General features: G+C 42.2%; 1 protein-coding gene across 1 annotated transcript in view; it reads left to right on the top strand.

The window, feature by feature from the left end:
* CPVL (carboxypeptidase vitellogenic like) overlaps nt 1-13,303 on the top strand; it is a 46,142-nt gene extending 32,839 nt beyond the window's left edge. The window contains 2 exon segments of the mRNA XM_066628921.1: nt 2,654-2,836; nt 13,180-13,303. Coding sequence (XP_066485018.1) covers nt 2,654-2,836; nt 13,180-13,290 — 294 coding nt within the window. The 3' untranslated portion in view covers nt 13,291-13,303.
* Nucleotides 13,304-17,143: the final 3,840 nt, after the last annotated feature.

The raw sequence follows: 17,143 nt of genomic DNA, 5'->3' as shown, positions 1-17,143 counted from the left end.
TAGATCTTGATTGATACAAAACATATCTGCTGTTTGGGTATGGGATTGAAAGAGAAACTTAAACCAGGTTTGTGGGATGAGAGATGTTGGTGCAAAGATATATTCCCCCTTTTTCTACTCTTTGGTGACATGTACATTAATAGAATCTTTATTCTAAATCTTCTTTTCCATTCATTGAGCCAGAGTACAAAGCCTAAACTTCTTTTTGAATTAAAAGAGAGGGCAGAACCTGCAAAACAACCTGCCATGTATTTTGGTGGTGTTCCTTCTCATACAAGGATCCATGAAAGGAATGAATGCTTCCTAGCTACAATGCCCAATTGCACTTATAGTTGCTTGATATTCTTAAATGATACATCCTTGCACATGAAAAATTAGCATGTGGAGAACAAGCCTTTTCTCTGACATTTGGTTTTTGCTATTGCTGCTGTAATGAGACCTGTGTTATGGTTTTAAAAAAAATATTTATTACATTTCTGTTGTAAATCTTCTTGAGCAAATGGAAATGTTTACATGTTTGACTACTGTCATTTCAATGATATACAGGTCCGAGTTGGTTATACACAGATTTTTTATACACTGATTTGACTCAATATGAATGGTCCCTGCAAATGAGAAGGAATGTGCTGATCCCTGGAAAAGGGAAAAAATGCACCCCTTTAAAATCACAGTTTTAAAAAAACACTGCTTTTTACTATTATAGAGAGACAGTCATGCAAGTGATTACAGGTATAACCTAATTATCCACAGATTCCGCATATTTTTCTATCTCAACGCTGAAGGGCCCTTTTAATGAAAGGGAAACAGTCTTTTCACAATAACCTCGTTAATTCGAGAGAGGGCAGCCTACTAACAATCCATCAATCATTCTCTCTCCAGGCTTCTCCCTTCCCCCTGAGCATGTGAAAGAAGGCTAAATGGCAGTGATTATCACCACCTCCATTCTTTCCTCCTCACTGGGGCTTCTGATGAAGGGAGGGATTGCTGCCTTCTAGTGAAGCCCAAGTGCCTGGAGAGAGACTGATTGCCTATGTGTGCATTTCAAAAGGTCAGCAAGGCTGTTTTTAAATCAAAGGGAGCAAAGGGACTTTGTTTTTTGAATAATTTGCTTTAGTGCATTTTTTGTCATCCCTCGTGAATAATGAGACCTAACTTCTATTATGTACTGGCATTTGATATTCAGAGACCTGGGTTTTGTTGGCTGATGGTGATGATCCATTATTACTTTGTATAACTATGGTTACACACCAAAGGTGAAATGACATCTTAGAATTGTAAGTAAAAAACTTGGAAGCTTTTTCAGATCCCAATGTTAAGCTGAGCTCTTGTTAACTTTCATGTCTGAAATGCAAGCCCCTAGTATATATGCTTCAGTAACTAAAGTGCTGCTGTTTTATTGTTTCCAATTAAAATAAAATGTGCCTTTGCCGTTTGATATGCTGTTGCAAGCAAATCTTTTAAACCTTGCTGAAGAAAAACATATTGTGATAGCTGGATGAGTTAGAGCTGGAAAAATATGAACAGAAACTCCATGGGAATATCCATTTCAAAAAGCATGTGGGTAGAATATGTAGCAATGCCATTTTTCCCCCTCTGCTGGATGTCTTCTTCCTTACCCTGTGATTTCAACCAGTTGTGAGATCACATTGTAAACGTGGTGACCTCACAATTCCAAGTACCTTATCAGATGTCTCATTTTGACAACAGCTTTGAGAACATTTTTTTTCTGTTGCTTTGACCTCACTTTAGAAGGATCAGAAGGGGACATGCTTGAGTGCATGTTGGAGGAGAAAAGAGAGTATGGCTGCTATTGGGACTGCCAGCGCTATCCAGAAATTCAAGTGTTGCCCCACCTTTACCTCCTGTTCTCTACTACAACTAGGATTTAACACTTCGTCCCTGATTGCACTCCCCCCCATATTGCCAAAAACTGAAGCGCTTGTTTGTAGCCTGTGAACATGGCTGCAAAGTCAGGAGGTCTGTTTCAGCTTATCCTTATTTGATTCCCCCTCTACTCTCTGAAATGGTACATCCCAGGAACCCATACAGTATCTCAGTTGAGCTTCTCTGTCTTAGCTCTTAGATCTTTGTCCCAGGTCAGTTTCAGTAACTGTAGTGCCAGCATAGAATTTTTTGCTGCACATGCAGATTATTATTATTATTATATTATACTTTATTTTTACCCCGCCTTTCTCCCCGAAGCGACTCAAGGCGGCTTACAAAACAAAGTTAAAACACATTAAAAACATAGTTTAAAACAGATAAAAAATAACATATTGTAACATTGTAAAAACAGTAGTCAGATAAATACTAGTCAGATAAGAGCATAGTGCAGCAAATTAAAAAAGGATCAGGCCTGTAAACAGATGTTAAAAAATATTAAGAGATGTTAAGAGATGTTAAAAAGGCCAGGAACTCAGAAGGCTTTTCTAAACAGAAGGGTCTTCAGGCCTTGCCGAAAGATTATCACATTGTGTTCATAATTTTGACTGTTTCATTGATTGATACATTTTGCATCATTAATGGAATCGTTGCTTGATCCCATGGGTGGACCATGACTAAGATTCACAGGACCATGTTCATCAGATAACACCTTGTTTGTCTGAGTTTTCCTGTTTTCTTGCAAGCTGTTGACTTAATGCATATTTTCCAGGTTCTCTTGTACAATGGACAGCTTGACATCCTCGTAGGTCCCCCATTGACAGAACGATTTCTGCCTAGCGTGCCGTGGACCAAAGTGGAAGAGTACAAGAATGCTAACAGAACTGTATGGAAAATAGATCCTAAAGATTCAGAAGTAGCTGGCTATGTACGCCAAGCAGGTGAATTCTATCAGGTAAGGGAAGAAAACTTCTTAAGATACAAACACTGTATTTTAGTAGAGCATTGCTCTAGCACCACTCTATTAGGTTTGTAGCCAATATTTAAAGCAGACTTATACCCATCTATTTTGTTGTTAAATAGAAAAGAAAATAATCTCACTGGGCAAAAGTAACCCTCTGGGCACATCAGCAGTAACTCCCTACCTTCTATTATATTGTTTAAGGCTGCAGTCCTATGCACATCTACTTAGGAATAAGCCCCATCAAACTTACAGCCCAATCCTAACGTGCGCTGGAACATGCAGGCTGTATGGCCTGCATTGTATCCAGTGCAAGTTAGATGCCATCTGGAGAACAACTTGGGGTAAGGGGATTTTTCCCCTTTGCCCTGTGTTGTGCACCAGCCCCCCATGGGGCTACTCAGATTTGCCCCAGCAAAATCGTTGATGCAAATCTGAGCATCCCATGTAAGGTCAAGTGGGCCAGGGGTTAGGATCTGACCTAAAGTGCCACAACCATTCCCACCCCCGGTGCCAATCTGCCCACCCCCTTCCAAAACTCCCCTTCTCCATCTCTGATCCACCTTCCTGCCACCCTCTCCAAACCCCCTGCTCTGGCCTTGTGGAGTGTAAACTTACCCTCTCCTGGTGGGGATCCGGCACTGCCATGCCGGTGCATGTCCTCACCATTTCTCGGTGGTGATGCCTTGCTTATGGAATTCCTTTTCCCTTGAATGTATAATGACTCCCTCTCTGGAGACCTTTCTGTGGGGCCTCAAGACTTTCTTATTCAGGAGGGCTTTTAACTGATACTGGGGGTTGGTGCTTTTACATTGTTAGCCACCTTGAGTCCCATTTGGTGTGGGAGAAAGACGGGATAAAAATACTCTAAATAAATGACTGGCTCAAGAGTAGTCACAAACATGCTTTATGGCATGTTTTGCAACACTCCCAGGCTGGCACCAGGGAAATGCACCAGCCAAGCGCATCTTCTAGATCAGGGGTGCCCAAACCTCGGCCCTGGGGACACTTGCAGCCCTTGAGGCCTCTCAATGGGGCCCCCAGGCAGCCCCCAGTCTCCAATGAGCCTCTGGCCCTCCGGAGATTTGTTGGAGCCCACTCTGGCCCGACGCAACTGATCTCACCGTGAGGGCGTCTGTTTGACTTCTCATGTGAGCTGTGGGACCTCCTCCACTGCTTGCTGTTTCATGTCTGTGATGCAGCAGCGGCAGCAAAGACCAGCCTTGCTTTGTGCAAGGCCTTTTATAGGCCTTGAGCTATCGAAAAACCTTCATTCATTCATATAAGTTCATCTTTAATATATTCATTTATGTAAACTTATGTAAATTTATTCAAATTTTAAATGTAAATTAATTATTTTTTCCCCCGGCCCCCGACACAGTGTCAGAGAGACTATGTGGCCCTCCTGCCAAAAACTTTGGACACCCCTGTTCTAGATTGTGCTCTTAGAGGCACATTTGTCTGAATCCATGTTCTCATGCTCTTTGTTGTATGCTACAGAACCTGATTGGACAGTGGGAACTTGCTGTCTGGACATGCCTTTAATCAATATTCTCTCCCCATGGTTGAATATCACAAGGGTGCCATTGGTATGAACATAGTCCTATTACCTGGCTGCCAAGTACAGATCATGATGGGTCAGATCTTGGGTCAGATGTTTGTTGTTTAACTTTCAGTGTGGATTCCAGCTGGGAAGAAGGAATGAGAGAAAAATCTGAACTTAAAAAATAAATATAATTTCACATCAAACACTGAGCTGCTGATCAGGGTTGCTGTTTGTGATTCACTGTTGACAAAGATGGCATTCACCCTTGATGCCTGCTGGCACAGAAGCTTCATATTTTTTTCTCTGCAACAGCTGCAAATAGTTAATGGAGTATTTTGTATTGCGCTGCGCTGGTTTATCACAAATGGTTCAGTGTGTTCACATGCACTACGTATAATGAAGTTCATTGTGGGCTCTTGCAAGTGTGCTCTGCTCCTTTAGCCCTGCTCCAATAGTTCCTCAACGACTCTTGGAACGCCGGCTGGCATTTTGAAACAAACAGTGCTCACATAGCAAAGCTATGCAGTCTGTGGACCAAATATTAGAAGCCCAGCCCATCTTCTTTGCTTTGTCTGAGGAGAAGCGAATAGACAGGGGTTCAGTATATTCCCAAGTATGCCAAAGGGAGACATTCAAAGTCACGTAATATATGTACACTAAAAAAGAAAGCACAATCCAAAGTTTTCATCCTTCTGATCCTTCTCCCCAATGAATATTAAATATGAAATATCATGCAGTGAATTGTTTTGGGAATAATCCAGAATTGTTAACTCAGAGCAGGTAAATAGTTTTGACATTCTGCTGGTGCAACAGTCAACATAACCCATCCTAAGCACAGATCTGTGTATTTGATAGCTCATAGACTAGGAATTTAAGGCTAACATTTTTTGTGAGGGGGCTGATTTAAAGCACCTAGGTCACAGTCCTAACCAATTTTCCAGCACTGACATAAGGGGAATGCAACTCTGAGGTAAGGGAACAAACATTACCTTACCATGGAGAAGGTCTCCATAACTGCCCCCCAACTGCAGGATGCAGCATATGCCCCACTGGCAGAGCTATGCCAGTGCTGGAAAGTTGGTTAGGATTGCGCCCCTAGTCATTTAAATGGACCAAATGCTAAGGAGTTAGAAGCCCATCATCAAACTGCTTCCACAGAAACCTAGAACTGTGTGTTAGAAAACACAGATTTAATTCATCTAAAATTTACAATGCTCCCCAACCACCACTTACTCCTGCTGGCTGCTTGCATTAATCAACACCAGTGGTCTTCAACCTTCTTTGTGCCACAACCTAAATAAATAAGTATAAGACTGGGGATCCACCATTGATCCCACCCCCTCCCAGGACTCTATCTGCCCACCCTGCCCATGTTGTCGTCCTGTAACACTCTCCCAGCACTGTTCACTCTAACCAAATATTCTTATTAAAGCAGGAAAGGTTATCATGAAGCCTGGCACTAGTGAAAGCTATTTTTAGAACAATTGCTAAGAACCTGAGAGGACTGGGACACGATATCCTGGTAGCTGAAGGGGTACAGCAGATGCCTTTCCCTTTACCTGGTGTTGCTCCAGTCCAGTGACCTTCAACCTTTTTCATTCCTGTAAGTTGCCACGACCCCAGAACTAAGACTTCGTGACCCCGTTGGGGTTGCAACCCCAACGTCAAAGAACATTGATCAACACCATTTCATTCTGGCTTCACTGACCAGCGCCATGTGACGATCTGCAAGTTTTTGTAAAAACTGAACTGGCCTATTGTAATCTTCGTGTACTGAAGAAATGTAATGTAAGAAAGCAATTCCGGCATTCATTCGTGTAATGAAGAAAGCATTCGTGTAATGAAGAAAGCAATTCCAGCAGTTTTCATAGTAAACTTTTCATAGGGAGTAAGTGTAAACTGAAGTGTTATCTTTCACGGTCTCTCCTACGTTTATAGACATTTCATTTTCCAGTAAGTGCTTCTAATAAATGACCTTGTGGAGTCAAATGTGGGTAATATCTACTTTACTGGAATTTTGCTAGGGAAAAAAATGTTCAGTCAGAATGCAATTTAGAAACAAATAATGCCTGCTGGAGTTTTCACAATGATTTAAGAGCTTGGCTACTTGGCTTTATTTCAGTAACAATGGGAGAGCTTAAATTTCACTAGCTTTCACAGGGTCTTAAAATGCTGTGCTTAAAAGTGCATTCCTGAAACTGGGGCCTTCTGAGAATTTTCTGAAGGACTCTGAACTGAAGTAAGCAAATATGTAAGTTCATGTTTCTGATTGAAGGAAGAAGCTGCTAAATAGATTTGGAATAGCTGTTGCCTAGGGCAGATAGTTCCCAGGAAGAAATTCCTGGCTCCGTTGAACTCTTTGTCAGACATAAAATGTAGCTTCTTGCTTTGAAGGCCAAGTTCCTCATGCCACATATTACAATGGCAGTTTTATAGAACCTTCTGTGGGTTGCCTGGTTTGTGGTAGTAATTCATATGAACTTTTCATGAGCATAGGAAGTGTGTGCAGAATTGTGTTTTGGGGTCATCATGATGGTGTTTAGCATACAGGCAGAAAATCAGTCCTGCTTTCTATGAGGTTGAGATTCAAGGGTCAGTCTCTGGAATCTTCAGTGTAGGAAGGTCCTCAAAGGGGACTACTTGGAAAGGGACTTGTGCTAAGCTAGGTTGACCATTGGGCTGACCCACTCTTCGGCTATCCTTTGTGTGTGAAGATTGGTATAAAGTTTATACCCAGGGCCAGCATTAGGGCAGTGTGACCTATGCCATGACATTGGGCCCCACTCTCTGGGAGCCCCTGCACTGGGGTGGCACATGGATCTCCCACTGCTGCAGCCAGCATCTGGCAACCTAGGAGGGCAGTGCGGCAAATGGACTGTGGGCTTCTTGTCCACCCCTGGGAATGTTTGGCCTGAAATGGACATCCCAGAAATAGTTGGTGATGACGTAATGTCACCGTCAACTATTTCCTGATGCTGTGCTTTTTCACACATCACCGCAAGCATCTGGTTCACTGTGCCTGCACTTGCTGCAGCTACGTGGTGAGTGGGGGACTCTGTGTGAGTGCCCCACATTGGGCCTCACTGGTCCTAAGGCTTATACCATGGTACTTATACCCATGGTGCCATGATACTGAACCTGAAGTTCAACTCCCTTGCTAGTGTTCTAATGATTGACACTCCTTCTGAACACAGCGCTAGTGATCTTGATGCACCCATAAGTCCTTACTTATTAAGCCCTTGAATTACAACTTCTATGCTCATCCACTGTGCCATAGCTTCCCTCTTGCCGTAGCACTGACAACATTTGGCTAATACCGCAGAACACTTTGGTTGTGACACATCCAGCTCCTTTTTGCCTAAACAGTCTTTTCTGGCATGTGTGACTTGATGCTTATTGGTTTGGAAGAAGCTACTGCTTTGGTGGTCTTGAAAGAGAAAAGAGGCTGCATTCAGAAAATTATTTTTGAAACAGGAGGCCTCTAATCTGGTTGGTTTGCAGTCAGCCTAAATAGCATTTCTGTTGCTTCACAGATCCCTTACATTCTCAGGAACTATCAGAGATGACTCTCAACTTGTTCTCTTCCTCAGTATCCTGTTTGCACCCCCAGTGGCATCATTCGGGCAGTGCCCCAGGTGGTGGGCCCGGTAATGTACCATTGCCCTGCCCCTGCTGGGTTTTGGCTATAACTTTTGATAGATTAGAGATTTCAGTGCAGTTTGTTTCATTGTATTCTTCATGAAATTATGCGTCGATTGATATATAATATTATGGTATTATTGGAAAAATACCAAGATGTTGGCCAGTAGTGGTGTCACTCCCCCATGTGGCCTGCACCTCCTAGCGACACCACTGCGCACCCTAATTTCTTATTATTCCTCTATTATGTGCATTTGACCAACTTATGTCATTCCTCCCATCTGTGCACTAAATTTTGTATTTTAGGATCCTCTTAGGATGCTGCCTTCTTCAAGATTCTGCTCAACATAGCAGTCAGTTTTTATTCCTCTACCAAGATTTGTCATGGTTAAGATTAATTGGTGACAGCTGTGAGATGTGCTGTATACATGAAGCCTAGGGATACTGAGTTGTATGCTAGGAGACAATTGTGTGGTTTACTGTATCCCCATTGTATTTCAACCAGGAAGTGGGAATCCAGATAGTGGCTCTGCAGAATATCCCCACAAAGTTGAGGGGCTGCATGTGAAACCAGTCCCCTTGGCTACTGATGCTAAAAGTAAAGCCAGGTTTTGGCCTCCTTTGCTTGGTTCTTCCTGAAGTTTGCCTGTCCAATTAAGACCATGGCTATGTGCACATCTGTTTTGCAGTATTCTGCTTGCTGGTTTGAGTATGCAACTCATAGATATCCTGAGCAAACCACAAAGAACCACTTGTCTAAAGACAGCCAAGCCAAGCCAAATCACTGATTCTTTCACAGATGTCTTCCAAGAATGACTTATTTTATCACTTGATAACCAAAGCACTTAATCCTTGGGGCCAGTGTGGAATGAAAGCTAAAAGATACTGCAACTCAGTTTTCAAATTATTTATCATACAAACAAAAAATGCTTATGCTGTTCTTGTGTGAATTATTTCCATATTGAAATAACAGGATAGCATTAGGGACAGAGTAGAAGCACAACAGTTTGTAAATCAAAATGTCTGGTTTCCATTGGAGTATAATTAATCCCTAATTGATGGTAGATTTTAAAAGGAAATTCCCAGGAATGGAAACATGCTGAAATTTGTTTTATTGTTTGCAGTTAATACTTTAAAAAAATAAAAACAAGCCCCAACCTGGTAGCACATGGAGTACACAGAGATTTCAGAAGTGTTGAATCTTATGTATTTGTTGTCCTATGCTTCACAACAGACAACCCAAATTATATGGTAATACTACTATGAACAGTGTTATATTTTGAAATGCTTACTGACTTGAGACCTGTAGCCAAATATTTTACTGGTTAGTTCAATGAAAGATGAGAATTTTATTGTCCCCTTTTTGACTTTCTTGTCCACTTAAAAGCCAATCCTGTTGAGCTTATTGGCTGGTGGAAGTACCATTCCACCAGTAGCTATTGCCTTATGGCAGTTGCAAAACCCTCTCTAGCACTGCATGGAGCAGTGTACTCCCAGAATCCTGGCACAGAGGTTGGAGTAGCTCCATGTGTGGTGGTGGTGGTGGATCAGGGAAGGCCCACCAACCCAGGTAAGCTGGCAGGGGAGGGAGGAACAGGATAGGGGTGGGTGGAACAGGTCCAGGAAGGGGTGAGTTTGGCAGCAGTGGTGCCCACCAAATTCAAACCCCCTCCTGGACCCAATCTCCCAAATTGGTTCTATGTAGACTTGCACCAGCTATTTCGCTGGTGCAGGTCTAAGTAGACCAGTCCCAGCTTTGAAGGCTTACCCCAAGTAAGAGAACAAATGTTTGAACAAGTAAGGGAACAAACAAACAAGTAAGGGAGTAATTACCCTGTCAGCCAAACAGACGTTTCACTTACTACACTGTACTAATTTTCTTCATTCTGTTGCTGATGCCTTAACTCTGATTACATCGAGTGGTCCAGGAGATTCTACAGCATTGCAGCAGCTTGTCCAATGGTTAGGCTTACATGGGTTTGGAGTGCCAGCTTCAAGTTTCTTGGGTGTTATATGGGGGGAATGTTGTTCAGGGATTTGAGCAATTTTCTCATACACATTTCACGTATACACAACGAGTTTATACAATATTTCTGTGAACATACAGAAATACACAGTTTTACATTCAGGAGATGGTTTCCAGCAGATATATATTTTTAACACTCTCTAGGAGTTGGCTTCCTTTTGGTCTGTTGAAGATTCATGAGCAGACAACACAGTGACATCCTACAGCTGCTTCCCTCCTGTACTTTCTAAACATCAGAAGGTCAAAGAGGAAGTTTGGGTCACAGTAGATGTAAGCAAAGGCATTGCATTCTCCTGTTGTTTTGTTGCGCATGAATGCCATTGGGAATGGAATCCTGTGAGCTGTGTTGGCTAAGTTATCTCCAATATCTTGTGCGTTCCTTTTTGAAGCTGGGTGGAGGAGGAAGAGAAATGCAGCTGTTTACAACTTTGACTGAAACGGTCCTTTGTGTGTGTGTGTGTGTGTGTGTGTGTGTGTGTGTGTGTGTGTGTGACTTCGGTTTTTGCAATTAGGCCTGAAGCCTGGAACAGCACTGCAGGTCTCTGTGGAGCATTTAGCAGTGTCTAGTCATGGCAGTGATTGGATTAAGGAGAGGAGGACTGTCTGGAAGGATGTAAAATACAGCCAGCACTTGTGATTCAAACGGATTCCAAAGCCAAAGTAAAATGAGTGTGGTGGCTGTGGTCTGAGGATGGTTTCTTGGGCTTACAGTGTGTGTCCCAGATAAATTTATCACATCTGGTTCTTGCAATGGGAAAGACCAGCAGTGGATTGTACATGCAACCTGAACTCTTTCTCACCTTGGGGAAAGGATGTTCTTTTCTGGCTGAAGTGGAAGCACAGTGTCTTGGCTATATCCCTGTGTCCATGCTTCAGCATTCTTGTCGATAGTACCTACATCTGATACATACCTTAACTGTGAAAGATTAACAAAAGAGAAGACAAAAGAAGAGAAGAATAAGTGGTGGGAGCAGGGGTAAATTTGCACGAAAATCATACTTGCCATCCATTTCTAATACTGTTCTTTTGGATGAAATGCTCCTTCTAAGCATGTTACCAGAAGGGTAGTCCAGATTTGCACTATTATGACTGCAATCCTATCCACACTTACCTTGGAGTAAGCCACACAGACTATACTAGAACTTAGTAGACATGCATAGGATAGGATTGGGCTCTGTGTTTCTTAGGAAGCACCTTGCATATCAAGTGTGAATAAGTGCATATTTGAAGGTTTGCTGATCCTTATGTATTTTATATGGTGCATTATTAGTGCTGTCTGTTTATGAATATAAAAAGGATGCATATTATAAATATAAAAAGGATGCAAATTATAGCCACAGTCCCACAAGACCATGCAAATAGGGCCTCTTCATTGCTGAATATAGGGAATATCCATGTGCTCCCAGAGTTGTGGAATGCCAGCCTATGCGTGTTGCTCAGCATCTTAGACTTCAATCAATACACACTTTACCTGGCAGTAATCCCTGTTGAACTCAATGGGGCTTACATCTGAGTAGTCATGCATTCTGATTTTGAGGATCACAGACTGATATGCTGTGAATATTGGTTGGCTAATTCTTGGAAGCAAAGAGGTTAATGTATATTAAAGATTTAAACAGAACAACCCCCTGTAATAATGCTAGTGGGGGAAATGACACCATGACCTTTAGCTTTGTATAGACTCTGGATGTAATAGAGAGTTCCATAGCCAATTGCATTTTAAACTTAAACGCAGTATTCTGAAATACAAATACCACATTTGGGGCCTTCAGCTAGCTCTGTGCTTCCACAGAGGTTACTGTGGCAGTGAACAGCCAAGATGGAAGTCTGACTTTTGTGTGCTTTCCCCCCCCCCTCCTTTAAGGCGCCAGACTTTGATTGTTGGCCCCAGTAAAGATTCTCTCTGGAATAACTTTAAGATGCTGTTTTACTTAAAGCTTTTAGTGGTGGAAGACTATTTGATGAATTAAGATCAACGTCATATAGTGAGGAGAGAACCTGTAACGTTGAAAATGAGAATTAGCAATGCAGTTTCAGTATGTTTTTGTGTTTGAAAAACCATATCCAATGCCCAAGCCTTGATTCATACTCCATTTTCAGGGCCAGCCTATCCATGAGGCCAACTGAGTCTGTGGCATCAGGTAGCAGATTTTCAGGGGCACCTGCCTCTGCACCTGCCTGCATCCACCATTTTTCCTCCTCCTCTTTCCTCCTCCTTCCTTGGATTTGAAAAGGAAGAGGGGAATGGAGTGGAACCGTGGAGGAGAGGAAGCTTGTGGGTTTAAGTGAGAGGATAACTTATATTGTCTGCTGTTCCTGAAATTTGCTCGTGACCCACCACTGCTCCACAGTTTGAGAAACACGGCTCCATCTTGTTTATCTCAATTAACACCTATTCCATGAAGGTTCTGCTTGCAGCATATTCATTTATGCATCTACGAGTATGTATCTTGTACTTTATTTTGAATCTGACCTTGGGCCACCTAAGTCGGTATTGTCTATATACTGGCAGTGGCTCTCCATGGTTTCAAGTAGAGGTTTTTTTTTTTTACTAGCCTGACTTGGAGATGCCAGGCATTGAACCCAGGACTTTCTGTATGCAAAGCTTATGCTCTACCACCATGGAGCTGGTAAAATCCAAGTAAAAACTTGAATCTAGTGAAATCCAATTAAAAAAACAACAACTTAAGAGTGTTAATCTGATTAGTTGGCAACCTTCAGTCTCGAAAGACTATGTTATCGCGCTCTGAAAGGTGGTTCTGGAACAGCGTCTAGTGTGGCTGAAAAGGCCGATTCGGGAGTGACAATCCCTTCCACACTGGGAGCAAGTGCAGTCTGTCCCTGGCCTGTCTCCCTGGCTATGGGCCTTCCTTCTTTGCCTCTTAGCCTCAGACTGTTGGCCAAGTGTCTCTTCAAACTGGGAAAGGCCATGTTGCACAGCCTGCCTCCAAGCGGGCCGCTCAGAGGCCAGGGTTTCCCACTTGTTGAGGTCCACTCCTAATTAATACTGCCACAAAACCCCTGATCTACATTTACCTCAGTATTTATTAGGACCAACATTAGAAGGTCTCGGAAGTAGCATTTTTTCTATAATTTCTAGATTATACTTTCTTTTACTTCCCACAGGACATTGTTCGAGGTGCAGGACACATCGTGCCCTATGACCAACCTGAAAGAGCTTTGGACATGATGGACCGATTTATCTCAGGGAGAGGATGGAAAGCTAATGAGAGATAATGAACATATAACTTTGACTGCTGTTACCTTTCTGAATTCTCCTCAAGAGATTTAAATGGCCTTCAGAGAAGCCTGTTTTGGTGGTGGTTCAGAAAACTTACTCATGAGCACTGATGATTAAAAAGTTAAAATGGAATCTAATATGTGGTTTCAATTCTTGCTGGTAAAGCTGTGTTGCAAAACCATAAATAAAAATCAAACGGCTTTAGCTCTAGAAAGAACAAGAGAAATAATTAATGCAGATTCTAGGGCCTACATCTGATATTTAATCATCCAAAATGTGAGAGAATTCAGGGAGTGGTCAAAAACAGACTAGACAAGCATCCTTGAAAGAGGCTTTGTTTCATGTTCATTGCACTCATGTGTGTTTGTGTGGTGACTCTCTCAGGGCCCATGCCAGGTTATTTTACACCCGAAACCAGTGATTCCCAAACATTTTAGCATTGGGTTCCACCTAAAAGAAGTTTCATATACCAGTGCTCAAGCCTCTGTGGCTATAATGGTGATTTGGCAGCAGTGCTCCCCCACCCCCAGCAGCAGGTTGTTTAACCCTCAATAGACATAGCCTAATCTGCCCTGTCAGTTTCATGAACGACCAAACATTGGGTCATAAGACACTGGTGGGTCCCAGACCCACATTTTGGGAACTGCTGTCCTAAGCAAGGCTAACTACTTACTTTCGCCCTATCAAACTGTTCCCCTCAATAGTCAATGCTGTCCCTCTCTGAGGTCTGGGCCCTAGGCAGCTGACTAGTTGGCCTAATGATAGCATCAGCCCTGGATTCTCTCCAGTAGCTTATCCTGTTGAAGAACATGCAGCTTCCAAACCTCTGAATATGTTTCTGAAGGAAGGATAATGAGCTAGAAAGAACTCTGTGTCTTAACAGGGTGATGGATTTTTCCTACTTGCCTTTTCAGCAGCACAGTTTGACAGGCTGATACTGTGAGAGACTTGAGAGTTATCATATGATACAGCATATGAGGCACGTTCCCCCAGTCCCATTTGAGTCGAGCTGCTTCATGCGTACAAAGGGTTACACATTGCATTTTCTGTATAGAAACTCTTGTTACAGGAAATGTGAGCCTGCTCCAGAATCTTGAATATAGCCAGACTTGCTAACTGAAATCTCTTTAGGCTGCAGTAGTTGTGCATGGGTCACTGCAGCATCTGTTTTTTGAGTCATATAGAATAATCATTCTCACACTTTTTAGCACCGAGGTCCACTTTTTAGAATTCCAATCTGTTAGGACCCACTGGAAGCAATGTGATTAATCTGGAAGTGATGTTATGGCCAGAAGTGACATTATCAAGCTGGAAAAATTTTAACACCCCCCATATGAAAAATCAAATTTAATTTAAAGTTTACAATAAGTTTAAAAATTTATTTAAAATAACCACCCTCCTAACCCTCCCAGGCAGTTGTTCTGTGTGTAAAAAAAAAAAAAAAAAAATCCAATCATCCCAAAGGCTGCAATCCCCTCCACACTTATCCAGGAGTAAACCGCATTTACTAGTATTGTTAAAAGAATATACATAGTAGCTTGTTAAAAGTACAGATCTGTAAAATTTTCGCTAAATGCAGTCACATACTAGGGTAGCATCACATCTAATATATTAAAAACAAAATACATATTGAAATGAATGGGAACCCACCTGAAATTGGCTTGCAACTCACCTAGTGGATCCCAATCCACAGTTTGAGAGTCACTGAGAACATTCATGACCTTCTAGCTTATTCAGCTGGTATTTATTTCCATATTGCCTATGAACCTTTAGGAACACTAGCCAGGGCCAGTCCATCCATGAGGCCAACTGAAGCAGTTGACTTGGGCAGAAGATTGGTGTAGGGTGCCCATCCTTGTTGGCCTAATTATTTCCACTACTACTTTTTTTCCTTTTACTTCCTGGATGGGAAAATCCCTGGATGGGACTAGATATTTTAATTATATAAGGAACCTAGAGCAGACACTCTTCTGTATTTGTAAATGAATTCTAGTGTCAAAGGAAGTAGTATTGTCATTTTCCACCTGATTGGAAGTCTTGTTAACATTGATGGATCAAGAATTAGCTCAGCCTTTGTGGAAGCTGATTGGGCCAGTGTTTCAAAAACTGTGCTCTTCTGCTGATGTCCCTAAAGGAAGATCTTTTTATATGGGATTATTTCATCTGTGCCCATCACTGCAAATCTGTCTCATCTGATGTGAGTGTGTTAACAAACTAAACAAAATCTAGGACCAGTTTAACGAATATGTATGAGCACATCTTTAGTATAAAAATGGGGGGGGGGAGGGTTATATTCTGAAAGATTTTCTCCATTATCTTTTTGTTTCCATGAATAAATATATCTTTTTTTAAACATGGTTTTGTTTCTTCACTGCCCTGACAGTACTGTAGCCCTCCTTTCCTGTTGGTTTTGTGATCCAGGCAAACGCAAATAATCTTTTGTATTCTGAACCGGTTTCCAAGCACAATTCTATATGTTGACTATTTAAACATGAAACAGTTTTGGTCCAAGATACCTGAAAAACCACTTGTTCCTATCCATCCTGTCTGCTGTTGGAGAAGGTTGTGCTCTACACCACATTCCTCTACCATCTGAAGTATGGTTGATGGCTATATGGGACAGGACCTTGTGTTGGTACCCAGTTGTTGAAACACTCTCCACAAGGGACCCATCTGGCTCTCTCCCTTCTAGCCTTCTGCAGACTGAAGACTGTTTTCTCGAATAGACTGGCCTTAAATTTGTCTTGATTTCCTTCGGATTTTGATGGTTTTGCTTGGTGTTTCCATTGCCTGTTTTATGATGCTGCTCTTTGATGTTATTGAATTGAAATGTGATGTTCTTTTTATATGATGTTATGAGCTACGTGAAGCCTAATGCTGAAAAGCAGCACACATATTTCTTTAAAATAATAACATTGAAGGTGTTAAAGTCCCTTGCCTAGGAAGTAAAATTTTGGCCAGGACTCACAGCACAATTCTAAGAGCTCCTTGAACCACTGCAGTGACAACTGTGCTGGTGTGTGCTATTGCAAATGTGCTGTAAAATACATTGTGGCAGTGCAGAAGGTAGGGGTGCGGGTGGGAAAGCCTGCACCATCCTACGAGCACCAGTGGAAGACAGAATGCATACTGGAGCATGAAAGAGCTGCTCTGAGCAGCACTGGGATGGGGATGAGGTGAGAGGGGGTGTAATGGACAGGGTGAAGGTAGAGAGGGGACGGGCTGGGAAGATCAGGCCCTGGGAAGGGGCAGGATTGGCAGCAGCCATACACACCGTATCCAGTCGCCCACCCTGGGCATGAAATCATGACACATCTCAACTCGGACTTGTGCAAGCAAATTAGCAGTCACAGATCCAAGTAGCCCCATTGTGCAGGCTGGGACTTTCTATAGGTCAAAGGGAAAAATGTCATCTTACCTTGAGGAAACCTCCAGCCTGCTCAATTCCAGCATATGATGCAGTTTAGCCTTGTTGGCCACACTGCAATTATATATATTATATATATATATATATAATTATGCACGAGATAAAGTGGCTAGAGGGAAGTTCTTTTCCCTCTTGGAACCAGGGTCATCCACTAAAATGGACTGACTGGAGAATTAGAATAGACAAAAGGAAATGGTTCTTTATGGACATGTAATTAATCTGTGGAACTCCATGCAACAGGATGTGGCTATGACACATAGCTAAGTTGTCTTTAACAAGGGGATTTGCCAGATTTATGAGAAAAAGTCCATCACAATTTATAAACTACGATGACTACCTCCAGGTTTTAGAGGTAGTCTGTATCTTGAATGCCAGGTGCAAGAGAGTGGCCACAAGATACAGATATCTTGTCCTGAGTGCTC

Source organism: Tiliqua scincoides, chromosome 5 (genome assembly GCF_035046505.1).
Source record: "Tiliqua scincoides isolate rTilSci1 chromosome 5, rTilSci1.hap2, whole genome shotgun sequence".
Classification (NCBI taxonomy): domain Eukaryota; kingdom Metazoa; phylum Chordata; class Lepidosauria; order Squamata; family Scincidae; genus Tiliqua; species Tiliqua scincoides.
This window is presented reverse-complemented; position numbering and strand designations above follow the sequence as displayed.